The sequence below is a fragment of the Hesperophylax consimilis genome, chromosome 23, assembly GCF_061612785.1.
Source record: "Hesperophylax consimilis isolate HC1 chromosome 23, BYU_Hcon_1.0, whole genome shotgun sequence".
Lineage (NCBI taxonomy): Eukaryota > Metazoa > Arthropoda > Insecta > Trichoptera > Limnephilidae > Hesperophylax > Hesperophylax consimilis.
In genome coordinates, this window is record NC_142858.1 from 25973470 (window position 1) to 25999380 (window position 25911).

The 25911-nt window shown below is 35.1% G+C and overlaps 1 protein-coding gene across 1 annotated transcript in view; it reads left to right on the top strand.

Annotated features, from left to right (window-relative positions):
• Nucleotides 1-25911, top strand: part of LOC149412494 (uncharacterized) — a 32348-nt gene that overhangs the window by 2842 nt on the left and 3595 nt on the right. Inside the window, exons 2-6 of the mRNA XM_089645717.1 lie at nt 16978-17175; nt 19285-19437; nt 19685-19820; nt 24205-24332; nt 24693-24818. Of these exons, the coding sequence (XP_089501843.1) occupies nt 16978-17175; nt 19285-19437; nt 19685-19820; nt 24205-24332; nt 24693-24818 (741 nt within the window). The remainder of the gene's footprint in view (nt 1-16977; nt 17176-19284; nt 19438-19684; nt 19821-24204; nt 24333-24692; nt 24819-25911) is intronic.

The window sequence follows — 25911 nt, forward strand, 5'->3', positions numbered from 1 at the left end:
AATTTTTTGTTCGCTATTTTGTTTTACGAATCTTATTATTGTGTTTTGTTAATAGAGCCAACGCCAATGCCATTCGTTGAAATTTTGAAAATGACGAATGACATGAAAGCCATAACACCCTTGCCAATCACCACACTGCAAATCGGATGGTGTGGAGGAAACCTCCATTTTTTCCACTCTACCTCCAGACATGTCGGGGTTCTGAAAATCGGATCATGAGTAAAAATGAACTAGTATTTAAATATCCATGTAACTCGAAAATAATAGAAAATGTCATGACTAAACGGCGCAACTTTTCCTACTGTGTTTTTTTATAACAGATCACCACGCAAATGGCATCTTTTTAAAAATATATATTTAAAAAAAAATTAGTAGCGAACCACTTGGGGTGACCTATGACAGAGGTTATCCAATAAATGGTTCCCGGGGCGGCGGTACCCATAACCACCTCCAAAATTGAAAATTATTATAGTACTTGACGTATACAAATTGAATTTGGTCCAATTTTAGTAAGATCGGCAAGTATGGTATACTCGAAATAAGCCACTAAACCAAAAAAAAAACTAATAAAATATATCAATAACTCGGGAAAAGACAACTCTAGTGCACCGACACAATTCGATATACTACGCTACATCACTTTGCTGTATATTTATTTGTCGAAATAGAAGTTAAATAAATAAAATAACAATATACATTATAGGTTATTGAAGAATTATAATATTATGCTAGTTACCCAAAAGTTATTTTTAAAAAAATTATCCATTTGAGTGTTTTGTATCCATATTGGCAATACGGAACGAAATCACCTCGGAGTCGGTCCGGCCGTAACGGATGTTTTTTTTTACAGATATTATTTTACGTAAACATATGAAATTAAAGTAAGAATATCGGAATACTTCACCAAACAAACACAAAAGTGACCAAACGGAAAAAATAAAAAAAAAAACATCGATTACTCGGGACAACACAACACTAGAGTATCGAATATCGATTTATGACTAGGTGACATCACTTCGCACAAATACATACGTATTTATCTAAACCCTGTTCCCCGACCCTTACCTCCCGAATACTGAGCGAAAGGGACACATGCAGCTCGGGCTACAAATACCTAAATAAAATCTTCAAAATCAAGGTTTTGTATTCCTCATTTTTCTCCTCCAAAAGTTAACCGATTTTCAATTTTTTTTACCAACTACATAAGAAGAAACTATTCTATGTCGGACCGTTTTGCATTTTTTCAAAATATATTGTCTAGTTTGTAGACTGAACGTCTTTTGACTGCGTTTAAATCAGGCAATTTTATTGATTTTTGGAAGGTCATAACTTCTATAAGAAGCAATTTATAAAAAAAAAAAAAAAACTTACCGACACGCAAGTCGCCGATATCTATTTTATGTTAAAAAAATATTTGCTCTAGGGTTAAAATCCAGAAAGATAAATGGGGACTACATTTGTATGGAAAAATCAGCGCCCGGTTACGTCTTAAGAGGTATACATAACCTTTAAGAGGTATACATATATACGTCACGAGATATAATTGTTTACGTTTTATGTTCGAAGAAAAGAGTGTAATTAAGAGAAGTCGGCGACCCTCGACGGAGACCTGGCACGATCGAGTGAATCAGATTCTTGAGTCGGGCCATGTCAAGAGGCAGATTAATAGAAAAGTATTCGAGACTGTATGAATGTGAATGATTCAAGGAGTGTGTGCCAAGACCGAGTTGTTTGGCGGTCCATCCTCTCTGCCTACCCATGCGGGGAAACGGCGTGATGGTTAGTTAGTTAGTTTACATGTTTTCCAAAAAATAATAAATTGGATGATACTTCATTGTTTGCGTATTTATTTCCTCACGGTGTTGAATAATATAGACATTTTGTTATTGCGAAGGGTTCGACGTGAAGGTTTAAACTTTAATCGATTATATCAAAATGCACCTTGATTACGCCCATCGCTTTTCGCCAGTCCTAAGTTTATTTACCGAATACTTCAAAGTCGTTTCAAACCCATTAGAATGAAAGTAAAAGTCATAGAGATGGAAAACATGTCGTTACCACGAGTGTCCCTTGAATATCATTGTACGAGGGGAAATAAATGATGATGGGTGTAGAATGTAGATATAAATCTACTTGCGGTGCTTGCATTACCCTGCAAACAAAGAACGCCATTACTTCGCTGCACAGGACAACGGTATTTATAGTTATATACACGTTCATTGCAATAATTGACATTACCACTAACAACATGGTAGCTACAGTCGGCATACTGTAAGGAGTTGGTTGCACTATTAAAGGCATGCAAAACGCATTCCCCACAAACTGACTAAATAAGAGCATCTTCCCTGATTCAAGACGAGAGGAAGGTCACTGTCTACATTGATTTTGAAAACCTTCCCGTCCCACTTTCCTTACCTTAAATCAGCATTTTGATACTACACGATGATTTTTTTGAAAATTTCATGGCGTTCATAATTAGAGGAAAATTAAGGTCTACATCTGACTTTCTGACATCTAAAATTCTGTCTAAAGCCCGTGCATTGTCAGGACTTAAGCTATGTATATAAAGAAGAGTGCGCTGTTTTGGCTTTGTTTTTTTTTATATAAATCTACAGATTTATTTTGAGATTGTTGAAATTTTACCCACCTTACTTTCAAAACGAGAGGAAGGTCGATGCCTACATCATGATTTTTTTTTTAATTTCAAAGAAAATTTACATTGGACGATACATTTTGAATGTTATTTTGACCGCCTTCCTATGGATGTGTTATGGCGGGTGAAGTTTACAAGTTCAAGATTTTCATAATATACATAATAGTAAATTATACATTCCGATTCAGTTAATATTTGGTGTGGTAAATAATCATTTATTATTAAATCAAAATTGATAGGTATTATTTTTTAGATGAATTAAGTCAATTAAAGTCGAATTAAACAATAAATCAATCAAAATGTGAAAGATTTGTTGACGGAGATTAGGGGGTTAAAGTGTAGAACGTATGGGTGTTGTATTTGTAATGTATTTCAGATGTTAGGATCCATAGAGTTATTTGTGTTTTGAAAGTATGGAGCGGAGTTTATTTTTTAAGGATATCAGGGAGAAGGTTGAAGGTTTTGGGAGCTATGTAGGTCTTTGTGCTGATGTAGTATGGGGTTTAGGTACATTTTAGTGTAGTTTGGTTATATTTCTGATGGTATGATTGTGTTGTAAGAGTGTTTTTTTATTGTATTTGTACAAGAAATGTGTTAAGACATTATACTCGATAAAAAGTCGGATTGAGTAATATCTTGTCGGTCGCTTATTGATAGCACATATTACGATTTTTTGAGCTTTTTGCAGAGGATAGTTTTAGCACAGCCACCCCAAATGATGATTGCGTATGCTAATAGGGATTGGCAGAGAGCATAGTATACTGATTTAAGTGTTGTAGGAGTAAGAATATTTCTAAGCGTTCGAAACACATAATATAGCTTACGAATGCGGGGATTTAGGCTGACTATGTGCTGATCCCGTGATATATTTTTTAAATTTATTTAAACGCCATAAAATGGCTTTTAAAATAGAATGATACATTGGATTATAAGCATATAGTGGTACACAGGAGAATATTAGTAATAAATTACATAACAAGTAATGTGTACATCATAAAATTATGTTGCAAGCAGAGATGTGCTTTATTTCAAATAAATCCATTTCAAATGGAAATGCAAAATGCAAAATGGGTATTTTCCATTTTGCATTTTAAATGCTTTTCTAAAAACCATTTTGCATTTTGCATTTTAAATACTTTTCTCAATGCATTTTCCATGTTAAATGCTTTTTTGCAACATTCTTCCTACTACCTCCACTCATCTTTTTTTCATAAGCCCCAAATATCAGTCGGTCCTCAACCTCGCTATGAGAGATAATTTACATTTGTCAAGTTGCTCCCTGGTAGGAGCCCTGGCAATTGAGTGATACCATTACAAAAAATACTGATTCAAATACTGAACATGGGGCCATGACGCTGTAATATTAAATGTTAGATAGCAGTTTCTATGTTTTTACGTTGGCAACATTAGTCCCGCGCAAATTTTTTGTGGTTTCATAATCTGTAGTCGTGGTGTTTTTGGATTTACCATCCCATCATGTAATATGTTTGTTCTACATTGATGTCCATTATTAAATGACAAAATTGTTTAAAAATTCTATAATTACTTTAATTGTTTCACATGAGAAACCATTTTGCATTTTCAATGCATTTTGAAAATAGGTATTTTGCATTTTGCATTTGAAATGCTTTTCTAAAACCATTTTGCATTTTGCATTTTCAAATGGAAAAGTTTTGACCCATTTCCATTTTGCATTTCAAATGGTTTTGGGTACCCATTTTGCACATCTCTGGTTGCAAGTGATACAGTTGTTAATAATAACAGAGATTATTTCATTAGAACAGAATATTAATATTTATAATATAAAGTGACTTGTTAACATGTAGGTATAAATCTAGCAATATATTATTTATTTATCAATGCCTTACTGGGCTTTTACATAAAGATCACAACATAAATTTAAAACCACAGTAAAACACACATAATAAAGCATAAAATACAGTAGACTTAAATTAAGTTATTATCACAATTAACTTTAAAAGAAACTCTTTAAATTTATATACGTGTAATACAATATAAATTATAAAAGATATTATGTACATATATACTTAAACTATGATTACCTACTCGTTATTTAGATGATCCGAAAATTGCTGAACTGATTTGGATTTGTACGAATCTAGAATTTGAACAAAAATATCAGCGACATCCATTAACTCGTTGCCCAGCCTATGTACCCTCTCGATAACTGAATTGAATACAAAGTTATTGTTGTGAAATAAAATATTCCAACTAGTATGTTTGGGAGGTTCATGTAGTGACAGCAAACTTATAATGTCAGGGCTGTCAAACATAGAATTAATAATTTTATACAATAAAATAAGATCAAATATTTTTCGCCATTCTGATAATTAAGATAAATTAAGTTAACTTCGTAAGTTTTTTTAATTTTATTTATATTACACGCCCATAGTGGCTTTTACAAACATGTGATATAATTATAATAATTTGGCACTAATATAACAAAAGCTAACATTAATATTTATTTATGAGGTATGTTATTATAGACTTCTTGTAACTACATTCCGCGCAGTTGAACACATCAACTACTTCTGAGAAAACATTGCTAACTGCATGTAATCTAGGTACAAGCGAGTATCAAAATGACTCAGTCCTGATAATTTGAAAAGAGTAATTAGTAGTGAGTTTATTGTTACCTTCAAAATTAATTTTACTTGGAATAGCTGAGCACGTATCGCAATTCGGCTTTAATAATTCGGGGCTGTCAGCGATTTAATGATACTTTTGGATAAGAAACTTTTTTTAATAAAATAATACATATGATAGCTAACACAATAAGATATCTGGTGTAAATAGTTTAGATGTAATAAAATATGATATAGGACCAACGCAGAAGAATATTATCATTGATTATTGTGATTTAGGTATGTAATTATAGCTTTCTTATAACTCTATTCCGTGCAGCCTATTTTAGCCCTCTAACACAAATGTGTCGACTATACAGAGTTTTCCAATAAGAGATGTTATTTTGAATAGCCCGCTATTTCGGTAGATGTTACTTTTGAAGCTGTCATTTTTTGACATTTGACAAGTAGAAACTACGCCATTAATAAAAATGGAACGATACACGAAATTATTAAAATTCACTTGAGTGAATCAAATGCAAATCATCTTGAGTGATGAGGCCCATTTCCACCTCGGTGGCTTCGTCGACAAGCAAAATTGTCGCATCTGGGGCTCAGAAAACCCAAGGGTTATTGTTGAAAAGCCTCTATATCCTCAACGTGTGACTGTTGGGTGCGGTTTATGGTCCGGCGGAGTCATTGGACCTTACTTTTTCGAAAATGAGGCTGGAGCAACAGTTACTGTGAATGGATCGATTAATGATTTTTATGGCCGGAATTGGATGGTATTGATCTGGATAACGCTTACTTTCAACAAGACGGCGCTACGTGCCACACAAGCAACAAAACCATTGATCTTTTACGATTGAATATCAAAATAACACCTCTTATTGGAAAACCCTGTATAATAAGATAGAGTGTGTTGAACACCATATCGACCGATTTATTTTAAATTTTAAAAACTGACACTTTACTACAGTAAGTAGACATTTTTGTCGATAATTTATATGGATTCAGAAGAAATGTGCCGCTGTTGTTAAAAAAATATGTTTCACCCATTATATTATGTATTACTTGCGTCTTTATGTGTGTCTCTCGTGCCTATATTTGTATCTTATTTGTTTTTGTTCAATTTGTCATTTGAGTGAGCTTTCACAAAAATTTTAAATTTTGTTTTTTTATCTCTTTTTAAATGTTTGCAAATATTGTATCCTAGGTCAGAGTAGATTTTTGTAATTGTTGTATCTATTTAAGTATTAACTGCGTTCTTATAACTGGATTGTTCTCCCAGTAAAAAGATTTCTTAAAACTTTGTGTAAAGCTCGGGCAACGCCAAGTAATAAAAAATCTTAAAAAATCTTTAAAAACGTTCCTCTTCTCTTCTCACTCCCTTCATCCTAACATCATAGAAAGTAGAGGGTGTCATAGTCCCACGGGCTCTAATGACTTAGTACTTAGTATTCACAAAAAACATCAAAAAAATATCCGAATTGCACTAGAAAACATCGGAAAGGCAATCGCTCGTCACGCACTGAAAGCATTTTTGAGCATTCTGATCTAAACCAACCATTTTCAGAGTTTTGTAATAATAATTGAGTGTTATTGTGAAGTCATTGTCACAATTTATAGCACTTGCGTAATACCCACAAAAGATGTGAACTTATGTCATACAAACTCACGCAGTGAAAATAATGTCGTCACGTTAAAACGTTACCGCGAACCGTTCCGTGCATTAACGTTCACAGCTGAGAGATGCGGAAGATGTCAATTGTCTAAGGACCGGTATTTCAGTTTTCTTAAGCTCGGCTTGAAAAATATTTAACTTGCTAGTTGCAAGACATATAATGCGATCGTTCAGGATATACGAGAACACTAAATAAAATGTTGGCATTTAACTAAATCTTGAGATATATTTTTTACTGTTTTATTGTTTTTTTAATTATTATCTATTACAAGCGCCCGCTAAACTGCCAAAGCTGTTTTTCACACTAAAGCACGTATATGACGGGAAGCCACAATATAGAAAATAGATACAGAAGAATAACATTTCAAGTGACTACAATACAATAAAAATGCATAGACAGATAAATAGATATAACACAGTCATCGTTGGCATGATGATTCTTCGTTTTGATATTTTTACGTCACAATCATATGTAATCACAAGTATATGGACACACTTAACTTCCTCCTCTCTGAATCTTTGAATGTGTGTTCTAGTTAAGATAATAATTTTCAGAAAACAAGTCTTCGGAATGTTATCAATTCCATCCTTATTTTGTTTGATATTTGACGGAAATAAAGCCTGGAGTTTTTTAAAATTTGTTTCTAACATATCTATTTGGTTTAACATGGCTAGTATACGACGTTTTACACGATTGTATTAAATGGTAGATGCCCGTAGTAGATTACCTGGAGAATTCAATCTGCAGCTGCGTTTATTTATGGTGAGTAATGTAGCCTACAATAATAAAAGTGTTCTTATTACTGACGATGCGGGGAGTATACCCAATAACTTTATCAGGTGTAGGTACTTCATTACTTTAATTTTTAAGAAAGGTAGCCTTAATCATTGATAAAATAGCTTTTATAGCTTTAATTTTGCGTTTTCATAGCGTTTATAGCTAAATAGGATAACGTCAAGGAATGGGAGTCGGCAAGAGGGGAAGAACAATTAAATTATCAAAATCACTTGAAACATGTTTATTGTATTATTGATTGAAACTCAAAATGGCACATGTTTCTTCAGTAGAGTGTGTCATGCTGTTCACAGGGGCCCACACAGTCATCAGAGCTGCCTCAGCAAATTCTCTGTGAACAATGTTAACAGCTAAGAGTAGCTGAATTATGTCTTCAGTGACTCTATCCCTCACTTGCTCTACAAGGTGTCTTTGAAAATAGATTTAACGTATTTAATTCGCGAAAATATCGTTAATGCTATGAATGGGTGTCACTAACAATAGCTAATTGAAAAATAGGAGGAAGTGCACAAAATCCATAAACATGGATTTTTTTGAGGATAGAGTGTAAACTTGAAGAGAAATGACACTAAACTGCGCTATATAAATGCCATGTAAAGTCAATTAATTCGAAAATGTTATTAAACAGAAAAGTGAGAAGAAACATAATGTATTAAGGAAGTTTGTCAAAATTGTTGTTTTTATAGGAAAACAACTTTCAATTTTCTACTAAAGGTACTTGTATAAAAAAATATGTCGGAATTCTTCAGGTTTTAATTTTGACTAAATAATTCACACATACTTCTGATTTTATCCCTTACACCGGCATTTATGCGCGACGGACTAATGTGGAATAAGTAGTTAAACCTGGTTGTTCTGGTTGGTGTTTTAAAATTTATTAGTTTGAGTATGTCAGACAGTCGATAACGTTATTGCAGACTTTATTCAGGATCATGAGATCAATGTATGTTCGCCGGTTAGAGAGAGTGGAGACTTATATTTCAATAACATATTTATGTATCCCCGTTTAGGTGCGCTCATTCTGAAATTGAGACACTGCAGAGAGTTCTATTGAGTCCATATAGAGGAGCAATATTCAAGCGTGTATGAAAGGAGAAGATACGTTTCAGGATTTCGAACTACACGTCTGTTTCTGATAACAAAGCCTATCATGCAATAAGCTTAATTCACAATATTCACAATATGCGCGTCGAAATGAAGTTTAGAATCAAAAAGTACGCCTAGAGTCTCACTAAAATAGTTTTCAATATAATAATTGTGTATGACGGCGTTGTAATTTTTAGAAAAACCTTATTTGGTCACATTTGTTGTAATTTAAGTACATTTTGTTTTCCTAACTAAATCTTTTTGGATGAGCAGACAATAATTTAAATTATTTTCACTAAGATTCTTTTTTTGTGGTAAAATGAGGCACATATATAAGGCTGATATAATCCAAAAGGATAAGATTAATAAAGATACGCTTAGATTCTTTGGACATAAAGAGAGGATTGACGAAGAATGGAGTACAATGGGATTATGTGACGTGGAATGGTAGAAGAAGTAGGGAAAGTCCGAAGAAGACATGACACGATCAAGTGAATCGAGTTAATTAAAAATATTTTTTTTCAATAATTATAAACAATATTATTACACTGAGAAAACCTACTCATATAAATATTGCTAACGAATTAACTCACAGATTTCCTAAGCAACTATCAGTGAAACACGAATGTGCGAAGAGGATGTTGGAACACGTCTTCATGAAAATTATAATATTTTTCTATACTTATTAGGATAAGCGCAGCTGCAATAACACGTGTACCGTTATATTCTGAATTTACTGATATTTTATTGGGAAATGGCGTGCCATACCGTTTCTTACAGGATTGTAATAAATCAGCAGTACTCAATTTTCTCCGTGTATTTCCACATTACCCAACAACGCCAGGCTCACTTCATGTAGTGATGATATAAAAAAAAAAAAAAAAAAAACAGTACGAGTATTTTTTTTAACAGAAAAAAATATATACATATTTAAGAAGGTGTATTACAGATGACATAACTTTAAATAAATATATGAAAAATTTAACAAATAACATATTTTTGCCTAAAATTACTCTTGAAACCTTCAAGGCCGATGTAGAAAATAACAAGAGACCCAGGAACTTCATTTAGCAGCACCATACCCAGAGGCGGATTTGCAGTCTTGGCCGCCCTAGGCCCCAGACCATATAGCCGCCCTACCCATCATATTGACCAGGAGTATCCAAACTTTTCAGTTCCTAGGGTCAAAATCGTTTTAATTTTCCTGCCATTATCATTCATGGTTCATGGGGTGAGATTTGTCCAGGTCTGCGTGGCGGGCCGGATCGAGAGAGACTGGGTGAGGCAGGCCTTTTGACCTTTCCAGCCGGACTATCTTGACCCATCGCCTTGCACCGCAGTTGGAGTTATTTTTATTTTTTAAAGAAAATAACTTTATAATGTCACACTTTATTATTCACTATCATCAGTGGAAAGTTCATAATTGGCATAAATAACATCTTATTATTGTATTATTTTATAATCTCTGATTTATTTATTTATCATAGCTTGTGTAATGTGATTAAGCGTGTTCACACAGAGCTATAATATGCGTGGGATGGCGTATTTCTACAGCCTACAACACATCTCGAACGCCCGAAAGCAGATCAGCATACAAAAAATCGGCAAAGGAATGCAAGAGAATCATTAATAGGTCAAAATTCGAACACGACCTGCAGATCAGCAAAAAGCTGGCTGCCTGCCCGCATGGCAGCAGAGCATTCTGGTCGCTTGCGGGCTCAATAGGTCGAAATTTTTGCAAACCCAGTTTGCCACCTCTTACCAGACCTGACGGCTCACTAGCAAACACCGCCACCGAAAAGGCTAACTTATTAGGGAAATTTTTTGCGGAAAACTCGACCCTCGACGACGGGGGTGCTGTTCCGCCGTCGGTTCCTCACTGCGGCTTCTATATGAAAAAGCTGAGGATCCGGCATCGGGATGTGCTCCACGTCATACGGGGGCTCGATGTTAACAAAGCTAGTGGACCTGATGGAATACCTGCCCTGGTACTGCAGAGGTGTGCTGCGGAAATAGTTCCAGTTTTGACAAAGCTCTTCAAAATGTCCCTGAAGTGTGGCACTGTGCCCTCTGGTTGGAAAAAATCGGTAATTCACCCTATTCCCAAGAAAGGTGACCGCTCCAACCCGGCCAACTACCGCCCCATAGCGATCACATCAGTTCTGTCCAAAGTGATGGAACGTGTGATCAACGACAAACTGCTCACATACCTCGAGAAGAACAAAATTATCAACGACCGTCAATACGGATTCCGGCGGAACCGCTCGTGCGGTGATCTTCTCGCGTATGTGACGCATGTTTGGGGGCGGTGCCTGGAACGTCACGGTGAGACCCAAACGGTCGCACTAGACATATCCAAGGCCTTTGACCGGGTCTGGCACCGAGGACTTGTCAACAAATTGCATTCTTACGGACTTCCCGCATCCCCGTGTACGTGGATTGCTGACTTTTTAAGGGATAGGTCGATTCAGGCGGTTGCTGACGGTTTCACCTCTTCCTCGCACTCCATAAATGCTGGCGTCCCACAGGGATCGGTTCTGTCTCCGACTTTGTTTTTGTTGCACATCAATGACCTTTTGACATGTGCACCGATTCATTGTTACGCGGATGACAGTACAGTTCATGATAGCTTTTTGTTGGATAAGCCCCCAAAGGGCATACAAACTCCAACGGCTCGGAGGGCTTTGAAGCACAGAATGGACGGTTATCTCGAGAGTATTTCCTCCTGGGGTAAAAATAATCTCGTCGAATTTAATGTTTCAAAGACCCAATCCTGTCTGATTACGTCTAAAAGGGATCCAAATGATAATCTAGTCTCCTTCAACGGAAGCAATCTTCCGAACAGGCCTTCCATTGATATGCTTGGTGTAACTATAAGTGACCAGCTCAGGTACGGGGGCTCCATCGAAGCCAGAGTAAAGTTGGCCTCTCAGAAGCTGGGCGTACTGTACAGGGCCCGCAGATACTTTAATAGTACACAACTGCTGACCCTGTACAAATCGCAAGTGCGCCCTACTGTCGAATTTGGCAGCCATCTCTGGTCTGGAGCCCCAAAATACCTGAAAAAAACCCTTGACTCTGTGCAGAAACGGGCGGTCCGTTTGATAGATTTCCCAATCTTAACAAACGGACTGCAATCTTTAGAGCACAGGCGTCAGGTAGGTATGCTGTCCTTGTTCTATCGGTATTACAATGGAAGATGCTCTGAGGAACTAGCGTCATTGATCCCTTCGGCACCGGTGCGTAGTCGGGATACACGCCAAACGCGCGCCCAACATTTGTACACAGTTGACACTTGTCACATGAGAACGGGTCGCTTCTACGATTCGTTCTTAAGTTCAACAGCTCAGCTGTGCAACGAACTGCCGGCCTCTGTTTTTCCTCCCTCCTACAACATGGGACTCTTCAAGACCCATGTTCACTCCTTCCTCTCCACAAAAAGACCCTCCACACAGCATCTCCAAAGATGACATAGGCCCTGAGGGAAATTATTTTCTTCAGGGCCTCCTGTGTGGAGTAAATATAAAAAAAAAAAAAAAAAAAATTCGGCGTATCGCTCGCCGTACATTCCAAATTGGAAAGTATGGCGAGCGATATGCTGAAATACGCCATCCCACGCATATTATAGCTCTGTGTGTGAACACGCTATTATGCATAACAATACCTAACGCGGTTCAGTCACTAGCGCAACTGAATCACGGTAGGGATTTCAAATACGCGAGCGGGCGAGCAACGGAGCATGATAGGTGTGGCAAGAGGGGGGCTGCGGAGCGTGGGGGTGCGCTGTGTGCTGTGTGTGAACACGCTCTTGCATATCGCTGTTTCGTACGTAGAATATTTAGGTACTTAGGAAGTAATTTCTTGTTATCATCTGTGACTTTTTTGTCACGATTGGCCGCCCCTAATATCTGGCCGCCCTAGGCCCGGGCCTACATAGGCCTAAGGGCAAATCCGCCTCTGACCATACCTCTTGTCATGGTATGCTGGGCAAGAACGTCCGTTCTACCATGTGGAATATAGAGCAAGTCGTGTCGTCGACCGTGGCGATGGTTGTTCGGTACAAATAATTTATGGCATCACAGGAGATTTGAGCTGTCAGTAAAATGGTTAATTATTTTTAATGCTGTTACTGAATGGGCCCCAATCCTCCTAGATTGAAGACTTTTGTAGCGCGTTTTGGAGAGAACATGCATATTAATATAAAGATACCTTTTTGAATTTGTTCCAAGAATTCTATGTATTTTTTCTGGTATAGGGACCAAATAACAGAAGCGTATTTTAGTTTTTGATGCAATTGGACATTGCTTCAGGTTTCAAAAATGATTTAATATAAATAAGTCTTTAAGAAGGGAGAACACGATAAAGGGAAATATTTATATGGAAATCAAACATTGTGTTTGTGGAGAGAAATTTATTTGTTTTTGTCTTAAATGTGACATAACTTGACACTTTGTGTATCAGAGGGTAGCTCGTTTCAAACAAGTGATCCTTCGATGATTATAACGTATTCCAATTATGGTAGATTTGAAGATATCGTAGCAGCAACGCACTTATCCGCCCTTTGGGACCACGCGATTACGGATATACGATTGCTTCATTATTTTCATATGCTTTATTTTGCACGCGCGCGATTTTTTCGAAATTATAAAATAATTTGGTAGGTATATTAATAACTGAAATTTTTTATTTTTATAGTGAATACCTCACAAGAGTCCCAACTGCTCCCGTCTGGAGCCAGTGAGACTATGGCATCCCCAATTGGGGGATGTTGTGAGGCTGAAGGTAAGTGGGGAAGGGAAAGAGGAAGGTGGGGAAGTACCTGGCTATTCAGATCTAGTCACTAAACACGGCTAAACCCATTTGGAGCAACGTTTCAATTCTGAATGGTGGTCTTACACCAGGGCGATACTGGTAGTATCTTCCACTCTGGAACGTGCCGCAAATATACTATATATTATTTTAATTAATTAATAGTGAAATAACACAAATTAATCAAATAAAATTTATTTGCGCACGCCGGGTTCGAACCCGCGACCTTCGGAATGGCAGTCCAATGCGTTACCACTGGACTATGCCGGCCGTCAATGAATTGTATATTGCAATTTAATTAGGTTTTCTTCATGTTTAAAGTCAGCAATAGCCTTCAGGAACCATATTTCCCTAACTGTTTTGGAAAAATAAGAAAATCAAAATAAAAGTTGGAACCTTTTGACTCCTGATGGGAAGAGTATTCGTTTTAGTTTGAACGAAGCATTTTTTAAATACACCCCACTTGTGATGGTCCATGTAAGAAGATAAAAACGTTGGATTAAAAATAAAAATAAACACTTTTTGATTCTTTTGGATTTTTTTCACTGAATTTTCTTCTGTTTTTTCTTCAGTTCTGTTTTTCACTCTAAATATTTTGGTTATTAGTTGAATTTTAGTTCAACGTACTTAGTACTTTGAGACTTAGGACGGGTTGTTTCGGAGAATTTGAACAATTCATCAAATTTCAACGTTCATTTTCGGGTTCTGCGAAAGACTTATTCAAGTTCTGTTATTATATCATTGTAGGCTAGTTGCTTGACAAAACTTAAATAAAAACAGAACTTGAAAAAATCTTTCACAGAACTTGAAAATCAACTTTGTAATTTGATGAATTGTTCAAATTCTCTGAAACAACCCGTCCACTATTTCACAGAACTTGAACAATTCATCAAATTTCAACGTTTATTTTCAAGTTCTGTGAAAGATTTTTTCAAGTTCTGTTTTTATTTCAGTTTTATCAAGAAACTAGCCTACAATGATATAATAACAGAACTTGAATAGGACTTTCACAAAACCCGAAAATGAACGTTGAATTTTGATGAATTGTTCAAATTCTCCGAAACAACCCGTCTCACTCCGTAAAATTGATAACTATTTAAAATTAAATATATTCATATTTAATAGACATTATAATTCTAAAAATTTTCTGCAGAATTTTTTATTTGAATTTTCTAGTATTCCGTAATGTTAGAGCACAACACATTATTACAGTTGTTTTGGTTCCATAGAGTTCGTTCCTCTATTGTCACAAATAACCCGAGCGTTACCTCTCACTGCTCATATAAAACCGTTACAAAAAAAGTTAATTCCTCAGAACTATTTGGTTCGTCGACGGAGAAGTGAAATTAAAAGTTAAGTTTTAATTTTTTTGCCGTTTAAGTGATGTCAGGATTATATCTTCTCCTTTTGGCGATCTTCAGTTCCGTGTGTGCAGGTGATATTAAGGCTTACAAATTTTCTACAACATTTTGGGGTATTCCTTTAAATTTTAATGGATCTTTGAGAAACGATTCCGTGTTTACAAAATATCATTTCCACGCCCTTCCACTTTTACAGTCTTATATTGCGTTTAGTTGAATACATTTAAAATTCGAAAGAATTAAATTCCAGTTAACAAAAATTGACTAACATTTAAGAATGTCAACGGTTAACAATAGAGCGACTAGTCCAAAGCTTCGGATTCGCACCTGGACATTGCTGGTTCAATCCTTTTTGCCAGTAAGTCCTCCATCATTGTACAACCAACAACGATGTTTGTAGGTAGGAGGAATGTACTAAAATATTTTTTGGTTATTTGTAAGCCGGAAATTTTAGACTTATATAGAATAATGTTTACAATTTTAGACAATATTGTGACTTTATTATTTACATTTTTGAAACAATTTTTTTTTTCATTTTTCGACATAGTTGTTGGTATAAATAAGGTTTCGACATAGTTGTTGGTAACAAATAAATTGGCTAGTAGCCAATTTATTTGTTTGACTGAGGATTTATCCTTCCTCCCCTGGGTCTAACTCTAAACTGCTGTAAACTTTTTTTTGGCTGAGGACTGTGCATTTTTTCCAGGGACTGGATTAAACACCGCAAACACCGCAAACACCAAAGCCAAATCGTAATTTGATAGTACCGACTTTTAATTCATATAATAACTGCCGAAAATTAAAAAAAATAGATTTTATATAAAAAATGTGTGCGCGCGTATAATAGATGTATTTAAAAAAATAATTGAAATTTTAATGAAAAAATATAATTTACATACGAATTACAGAAATTTAAGCCACCTAGAATAGGTTCATAGGCATAGATTATACATATTTGTTTGCGTCATCAATAATTGAGTTATTATGATTTAAGCTGTACCTACGTACCTAGGATGTATCGATTATTTATTTTCCATGTCACATTTCACAAACTAGGTCAGAGGTCGAATGTTCATAATCACGTAGAAGGTAATTTTGTTATTTACGGTCGCTTAATTATTCTATTTACATTTATGTATTTGGGAAGATTAGTATACAAATAAGTTTTAAAGTTATAAAAAGGAATTATGTACAGCTATCGTTTTAGAAATTACATTCGACAGCACCATTTCTCTTGTTATGCTATGCTGTGCTAGAACATCTGTTCCGCCGTTTGGTATCTTAAACAAGTCCTAGTGACGACTATGTAAAACGGTCCTCCTTAAAAAGGGCTTAAACTATTACTTTTACAAAATATTTTGATTTAAATATGGAAAGTAATAGTAATAATTATGCAAATTTATAGAGGTGCTTCTTGAGTAACACACATTTAAAAAAATCAGTTTGGTAGATACTTTCAGTATCGCCCTGGTAAACGACCACCATTCAGAATCAAAACGTTGCATAAAATGGCTTTAGCCTTGGTCTTCTAAATATCCAGGAACCAGGTACCAATCATCCTCTTCCCTTCCCATCTCCTTCCCTTCCTCGCTTCCTTCCACCTCATAATATTTCTTGATTAGGGGTTTAAAACACCCTTTGGCTCAGGAAAGTGGGGAGCCGTTGGAACCCTTGTTCGGAATAATTTTAGCCGTTGGAATCGTAAATCTTATCTTATTGACTGGGCTTAGCGAAGTCCAGTTGCATTTCGTCTGTCTGTAAATTTGTTTGTTATTCCTGTCAAGATGGTAGCCGTGTTGAATAGTACATTTTTAATCTACTGGCAAATAGAAATAATCAAAATTACGCGAGGTCAAAATAAAATACTAGTGTAGGTACATAGGTACCTGAATAATATATATAAAAATATTAATGTCAAATTTACTTCTGTTACTGAAAATGGCGTAGATTATGAACTGCAAAATTTATTTACTTTAATTAATACGGTTTGTTTATAATTGCAGCCGAACAAAATGCCACCGAGTTCGTTCCCAAATTCCCTCTGCAGGGCCTGGGCTCGTGGGCCAGCAGCCGCTTGGGCTTCATGAACAGCCTTTTCGGGTATCGCCCCTCTGCCACCGACCCACAGGCCAAGTCCGCCTCCAACCGGGCGCGGTCCTTCAAACCACCGCCACCCCCCAGGACAGACAGGAATGGACGCTGTAAGTGTACTATTACCTTTTACAGATAGTATAAACTATTTTGTATAAAAATGTAGGCTTTTAGTTGTAAGACGAATTGTATGGTAAAAAAGGAGTGTGTGTGGTAAAAGGAGGCGTATGTAATGAACGATAAAAGTGTAAGGATAATGTATGACGTGGAAGAGATCAATAAGTCAAGGACACCCTAGAAAGAAATGGAACCATCAAGTGAATCACATACTTATAAGATATCAACCAATTATAGATTTACTCCTTGTATTAAGAAATTAACAAACAACAGAAAATAACATTAAAAAAAAACAAAAAAAAAACCATATTACAGGGACATTACTTTTTACATAACATTAAATTCTTAACATTGTGGAAATTACTTTCATGTTTACAATAATAATGACATTTGTTATTTCGGCTACTGCCATTATACTTAGCTCTCTCATTAAAAATTTAGGCGTATTAGATCTATCAAAAAAATTATATGTAAAAAAGCAAAAATTAGTCATTTTAAATACATGTAGGATTACGAAAGATTTTTTAAATATTTATGTTGAGGGATCAGTAGGATTTATAAGGCCCTGTTAGGAGTTCTACCGAGCCGAACCCTCTGATATGAAAATATCTGGAGTCGGTGAATTATTTTCCCATTTGATCTCTGGTGAGTTGACGTGTTGTTCTTGTATTGTTTTGTATTTATTTTGCTTATATAATGCACTTGCATAATGTGAATTGACTACATGATAATTTGTGGAAAAGTGTGTGGAAGGGTTTAGTTTTTCCTCTGGGGAGATTTAACCCGGACATAAAGTTGGAAAATAAAGATAATAATAATAATAAGAATTTATTCCAGAAAGCATCTTAATATTTTTTAATTGTTTCTATGATGTGTAATACAAACTCTTTTAAGCACACATTTTTCATAAAATTGTCGCAGACTTCTGGTGTTATTTCATATGTTATAACATAGATATGTCAGTTTTCAAGAAATTTGCGATTTATTCATGCCCCAAGAGCTCTCAGAGTACGATATGGGCATGAGTCCGAGCAGGTAAACATTAAATTTGTTTATTTTATGACTATGGGCTTCCTGATTATTCAAGAAAATATTAAAAAATAAAGGCGGCTTCACCATCACTTGATACTGAAATTTTTAACACAGTGATAGTGACAGATGACAGATGAAGAGTTTTTCTTCATTCTGTGGTTAAACAAGCTTAGATAATTTGTGAAAACTTGAGTAACGCAGTGAGAGAAGCTCGATTGCCAACCAGTTTGCAACAAGCGGTTCTCAACCTGTTTCGGTTTAGTTGCCCCGTGACTAGTCAAATGCCAACTGACAAATGTCTTCCAACTTAAAATGGCGGTCAAACTAAATCGACCTGGTACATAAAACACACCCATAATAAGAAGATAATATCTGCCTTCATAAAACAAACTAAATTCATAACATAATATAATGTTAGAAAAACACTACTTTACGCATTGTTTATCTTTATTTAGCTCGAAAATGTCAACTTTTTACGTCTTGTTATTGTAACAATTTATTACTACATGGCCTGTTCAAGCAATAACTTTGTTTACAGCTTGTTTTGATGTAATTCACTTTGAATATGACAGAAGAGCGTGTGGAGCGGGCAGATACATTAATTTCCTAGGCAACTCCGGGCAATGAATATTATTGTTAAATAATTTAAATAGGATAAATCCATCTGTGTGATGCCTTGGTACACTCAATGGGTATGAAGCTGCACCTGCATAGTAATATTTATTTATTAATTGTTCTTTTAATTACTATCCCGTTAAAATACAATTAAGCAGTTTGTCAACAGATGTAAATGTTCAATTACAATACATAATATTATTACTAGTTATATATATGTATATTATATTGTTACTACTTATACCTTATACGTTATACTTAATATTGTTAAATGAATATATTAAAACGTACAAATGACCTGTTACAAATAAATTTTTAGTACAATTATATTGTAGGTAAGTTTGTTTGAATCCAAACAAACACTTCTAATTTTGAAAATGAGACTCAAATTTAATTCAAAAGATCTGGAGTTACAGACAGAGTCACAACCGTATTTTTGATTTTTCCTGTTGCAGTCCTCTCACTTCTGACTGTGGTGAACTTCCCCGCGGAATCGTGCACGGGCGCCTCGGGCAACAACGGTACCTGCCTGGCCAGCCAGGACTGCCGGGCCAGGCAGGGGGCGCCAGATGGGCCCTGCGCTAACGGCTTCGGAGTTTGCTGCATGTGTAAGAATAACAAACTTCTTTTAGGCACCATGTTCCACATTCATACCGCAAAACTTTGGGGGTTTCGGATAATCTAAGAAAAATGTGTATAAGCTATGGAACTTTGAACGAATGTTATATAATTCTTTAAACATTATCTAATCACCCACATCTTAGAGGAAGCCGGGTTGAAATATTTTAATTATTTAAAGATTTAGAGTTATCTGTCATAAAATGAGTTATTTGATTTACTCTTCTTTATATCTAGTCATCGTCAGTTGCGGCAGCTCTACAGCGGAGAACGGCACCTACTTTGTCAACAATGGCTACCCCTCTCGATATGATGGCACCGGCTCCTGCCAACTGACAGTGCTCAAATCTCATCCCGACGTCTGCCAAATTAGGTAATTTTTTTTTAATAGATCACTAGTATGTCCGTTGTCCACCCTGTTCAGAGTAGTTACTTAAGGCTCCGTAGTACCTAAGCGTTCAAAAGGATTATAAAACTGATATCTGATAATATTATTACGCTAGCGTCTGGACGATCTAGGCCCTCTGATTGGTCGAATTAAAAATCGTATGTTTCGGGTAAATCCCGAATAGGGGGTCTGCAGGCAAAATTCGAGCACTCTGCCTCTCTGGCGGTAGAAAAACGAACCAAATGACTGGCGCGAATATTTAAAGATGCAGCTACTTAAAATACTTACACAGGATATAAAGCATCGCGAATAAATAATTTATATTTTTAGAAATTAGAGAACATGTTAATATAAAAGCAGATATAATTAAAAAAAGTTTTTTTTAATTATATCTGCTTTTAAATATTTTCCAACTCAACTGGTCTTTCCCATCTAACGATATTGTAATTCCTAATTCTGATAAACCCCGCCCGCTCTAACCCCTCCCCCCTCCTTTCACTTCTTCTTTCCAATTGTAATCTATATTTAATTTTTAACTTCGCAGTATACTTAATCCTGATGAGGTGAACTTCGTAAAGTGATGTAAACGAAGTTATTTATGTTTTAAGGAAATAAAGTTTAATAAAATTAAATTATTTTATCTATTTCCGTTGTATATCAATGCATTTGTTCGCAATAAAATGTAAACATTATATTTATTTATTTATTGTACAATTTGTATAACGCCGCTTTGTGAGATATCACCTCAGGGGCGATATATTGTAAAAATCTATTTATAATATTTACTCACCCTCTCTCTGTGAATGGTCTAATATCTATCTATTAAATGTAACTGTTGTAAGTATCACTTAAACTGGGCGAAGCCCAACTAAGTGCCGCCCGCAGGGCCTATCAGCAAAAAACACGTGGAGCGGGTTTTTAACTGCTAGTACATTATATTATGTTCCATAATATAATATATATCAGTTTCTTCCAGTATCAACTTATTTTCATTGCAATAATTTTTAACTCAGACTAACAGCGCCGTGAACTTAACACTTAACTTAAATTACCTACCATATCAATCACAACTAGTTAAATAGTAGCAAATACCCTATAATATTAATAATACCTCCAACTTCTGACATTTCCCATACATTCTGGTAGCAACATCCTAAACTAGCACCTTCTAGCGGCATGAGTTGTGCGCCTTGGTATTCTTTCATATTTTAAGAGGAGACAATACCTTAAAATAAAGCCAGAATCTTAACGACGTAAGTCCTGGTGTGTTGAACAGACCTGCAGTTGAATTTACCTTGTCAAATCTCCAAAATAAAGTGGTAATTGCTCTAGCAGGCCTAGAAAATCGATCTATCCGTGGGGTTTATTTTAATTATTTATGTATAACTGAGATCTCAAATGCTTCTAGAAGGATCTTCCGGGAAGTTACTAATTCATCGTCTAAAAAATCAAATCCGGTGCTTAGCGCTGATTTTATAGTTGAAATACGTTTTATAAAATTATTAAACAGTTTTACATAAAATATTTTCATTCTGAGGTCATTTTTTATTAATCTTAAATATAAATAAGTTTTATCCGTAGTGATCCCTCTAGAAACATTTGAGATTTTAGTAATATGTTCATCAGAAATAATCAAAATGTGAGTGTCTTTTATCACCTTAATGGATTTTATGTGAAATAAATTCACTATTTTACATTAATAAAAATATTTTCTTAACTCTGTTTTCTATGGCTTAGAAAGGTAATAACAAAATTAACAATTTTTATCATAGATTCTATTTATGTAAGCTTTAATGCGGAATAAATAATTTTACAGGGTATTTATTATTTAATGTCATTAATTATGTATTCTTAATTCAAATCAAATCCCTCAATTATAACTAACCTGTTAAGGTCTTTTGGCATCCTGAAAAGCGACTGGGGGTGATTTTGTTGTTTTTATTATTATTACAGAACCTACTTTTTTGACATATTCATGCATTTTGTATGAATATTGATCAAAATATACATTAGGAATCTCAAAACACCGCCACCAATTACTAAATTCAATTTGCCGCCATTGAAAGGAATGTCAACGTCAATATTAATACGCTACACCAGCGCTTCTAGCGATCAGAATTGTTGATATTGCCAATATATTATTGGAGTTGGACCATAGACATATGAATATTAGTAGACCTGCCCTAAGTGATTAAAAGCGTATTATCCCCACTCCCCATACCGGTTCCATTGAGCCGGCTGGGCTCGCGTACGGCCTCAAGTGATATTTGAAAACGTGACGTCATCATTCTTGTGCGAACTATGGTCGAGGCATCATCGGTTCATTTTACGAAATAACACGGCAAAATGTTTACTTGTACTATGAAAACTGGTAAAAATAGATGCGAAAAAAGAGAATAAACCCAATTGTCGTATTACATTCCATATATAAGCATTATTTTATTTTATTTTAAGCATATTCACATCGTATAATATGAATCAGTTGTTACTATCACATCGAGAAACGTCTGGACGCGAAACACAAAGCTGGTTGGTTGCTGGGAAGTAAATTATGAACATTTATAAAAGTGTCTTAACTAAATACTCTGAAACTAACTACGACTCTGAATATAGAAGCTGCCTTACTTTGCCGAATTTGGACTTCGCAAATTTGTTCATAACGTGGCGAGTAATTTGCGCTCCCATGTAAAAATGTCTATTCATTCAAAGCAGATTTTACTTTTAAGAAGTAAATGGTGATATTATAATGCGAGATGCCTATTTACTGTCAGATTGATTTATTGACGAATCACAGTCATCTTCACTCCCTTCGTTCTTCAACAGTTGATTTTACCCCTCGCCTTTATCTTCTCGTCTATTAATTCCTATGTCTGTGAGTTGGACGTATTATGAACATTACAGCATATTAGTAGTAGGCTCAGGTCTGTGGTAGTAGGTATCATTTCACAGATTTACTAGTTCCTACTAATGAACATGTCATATTTCCAGAGATCCATTAACCTACAAACATTGTTATTATTTTGTGATTATATGAATGCTCTTTCGGTATTTTTGCAGTAATGTTTACCTTTATCAAAGAGTAGCATCAATGATCGTGTTAATGAGTTATCATAGGACAGAAAATGTATTTTTTCCATAATGTTGAGTGCACTTTAACAGGGGCGTCAGTAGGTATCAATAAAATCAGTACGGTATATCGATTTCCCAGAATAAAAGGTTTTAAGTTTAAGATTACTTTAATGTTATAAAATATTTTTATAATGACAATATATAAACATACACAGTAATGTATTTTGATTTCGCTAGAGCAATCTCTGGAAAAATTGAAAACATGTTTGTGTATATAGTCATAAACCAAAAACTTTTTGTATTGGAAAATCGAATTAAAATTACGGCGTATCACTGAACTATAGCGATTATGAATTGTGTACCCATTTTACAAAGTATGATGTTACGTAACATAATTGTGTGCTTTTATTTCCATGTCGCATCGCATCATTACATAATAAATTATTGGGTTTATTACAATAATAATGCTATGTATCCACATTCTTGATTATGTTTTTTATAATTGCGACATCAAATGTAAGTAACATTTTGTATACAGAGAGTACACTTCATTCATGGGAGCGATTATTGGCATAATATGCCTAGTTTGCAAAAACGTTTCGAGTGATCGCATGCCATATTTATACAACCTAAGAATATGGGTTAAACAGTGAATCTAGTTGGATTTATTAATATTTTGAGGAATGGTATTAATTAAATAATATGGTAATTGCATATACGAGTATATGACAAAAATAATTTTATTCTTACATCCTACTTCTTACAAATAACCCAATTCACAAGAAATGTGTGTCCAGTGTTCAAATATACAAGCAGAAACAGATTAGTTAATTCATGTAAAGAATTCGTTTATGATGTAAATCGCTTGTTTAAAAATTATGTTTTTAGTGATGATTTAAATAGGAGCATAATTTGTATTTATTTAGTGTTACGTGGAAGGCTGTTGTATACTTTAATAGATATGTAAGTAAGGTTAAATGAAAGACATCCAAATAAGATGAATCTCAGGTCTGTGAGTGAAATATTGTTTTGTGAAACTTGTCTGCAGATTATGCGCACTACGTTATAACCTTACTGAGGAGAGGGGGTCAGATCAATTGGTGAACTGCCGCCGAATATCATTTCTTTGTATGGGATCTGTCACTTTTTATTATTGCTTAAAAATAATACGACATCCTTTGTGCTACGCATAATAAACCCTTTATTTTGAACATTAGTTTATCATTAATATATTTGCGTTGCGAGATATATTAATTATGTAATAAGACATATTATAATAACAATTATTTTGCTTTTGAAGGTTGGATTTTGACCAATTCCAAATAAGTGGTCCGGAAACGGTGAACCACATTTGCAACAACGACCAGTTCATCGTCTCGGGAGGAAACCCCATCCCAGCGATATGCGGCATCAACCAAGGCAACCACAGTAAGGCCATGTTTCCAATTGCTGTCCTTAATCCTTTATCCTCCATGTTTCAATTCTATTTACCTACTGACATGATAATTACTACAATGACAACTAACTGTTTTATCAATGTTGACTTATGCTTTGAATTAAATATAATATGTTTTGTTTTGGTGTTTGGTTTGCGGATTTGCGTATTGCTTATTACAATTAAATGTTAATTGAATGCGTTGTGAAATTTGAAGGTACCTCTTTTTGAAAATTGGCGAATTCATGACTGTTATTCATTTGTTTTTTAATCGATTTGTTGACTTGTATTTGTTGTTGGGACAACTACAGAAGGGAGGTAAAACTGTTAAAAACTGACTTCGTTTGTTTCAGTGTACATTGACGCTGGCATTGGAACCACGAACCCAATAACACTGACGTTTGTGACCAGTGGCGTATCATTCCAGAGAAACTGGAAAGTTAAAGTCACACAAATTCCGTGCAGCACCATATACAGGGGTAAGCGTTTTTCAAAACCTCATTTGGAAGAACAGGTCTTTTCGTTTGAAAGGATCTGGTACAAAACCCAAATAGGCAGCGCCCATTTGATGTGAAAAATAACTCTTTATTATCGTGCTTCATACGTAGTGCGCTATCTTACTTAGTAGGCAATTAACAATTGTTTGTTTTAGGGGGTTAACTTGACGCATGTAATGAAAATCGTAAGTCTTAGATCGCAAGAAAATTCTCCAAAATCGTTGGTAATTACCTAATTAAATGTCATACTGCATGTTACGTCAAATTGCTTGGATCAAATATGCTACATTGTGCTTTCAAAACCGTGCAATGTTTGCGTTAGAATCGTCAACTAACTTTTCATAATACTTATTCCACAATAAGAACTTACATTGATTATCCAAAGTGCTGTCTGGTTGGGTGATCGAGTAGTGATATTGTCAACGTAATACATCTTTTTGAATTTCGATTTTGCTTTCTTGATTGAATGGATAAATAAATTAAATGGATTCTTGGAAGTGGAAATTAACCAACTTCCCATCATCTGATCGAGCAAAAACTCGGGAGATCTTATCGATGTTAATTCATTATATCAATATTGGCGGCACTCATACACATGCATTTTTCAGAAATTAGATGACATTGTGTTAAAAAATTTACAGCAGTTAATATACGAAATTAATGTCGGTACTATTCGATTAGGATTTGATTTAGGTGCTAGCGGTGTTGACTTATTCAATGTTCAATCCTCAGTGAAACCAAAAATCTTTGAAATTGGCTAATAGCGGGCCCAAGAGATGGCGCAACTAGGTCGAAAATTGAAAATAGATGTGTTATACAGGGTTTTCCAATAAGAGGTGTTATTTTGAGTAGCCCGCTATTTCGGTAGATGTTACTTTTGAAGCTGTCATTTTTTGACATTTGACAAGTAGAAACTACGCCATTAATAAAAATGGAACGATACACGCTTCAACAATGCATTAAAATTATTAAAATTCACTTGAGTGAATCAAATGCAAATCATCTTGAGTGATGAGGCCCATTTCCACCTCGGTGGCTTCGTCAACAAGCAAAATTGTCGCATCTGGGGCTCGGA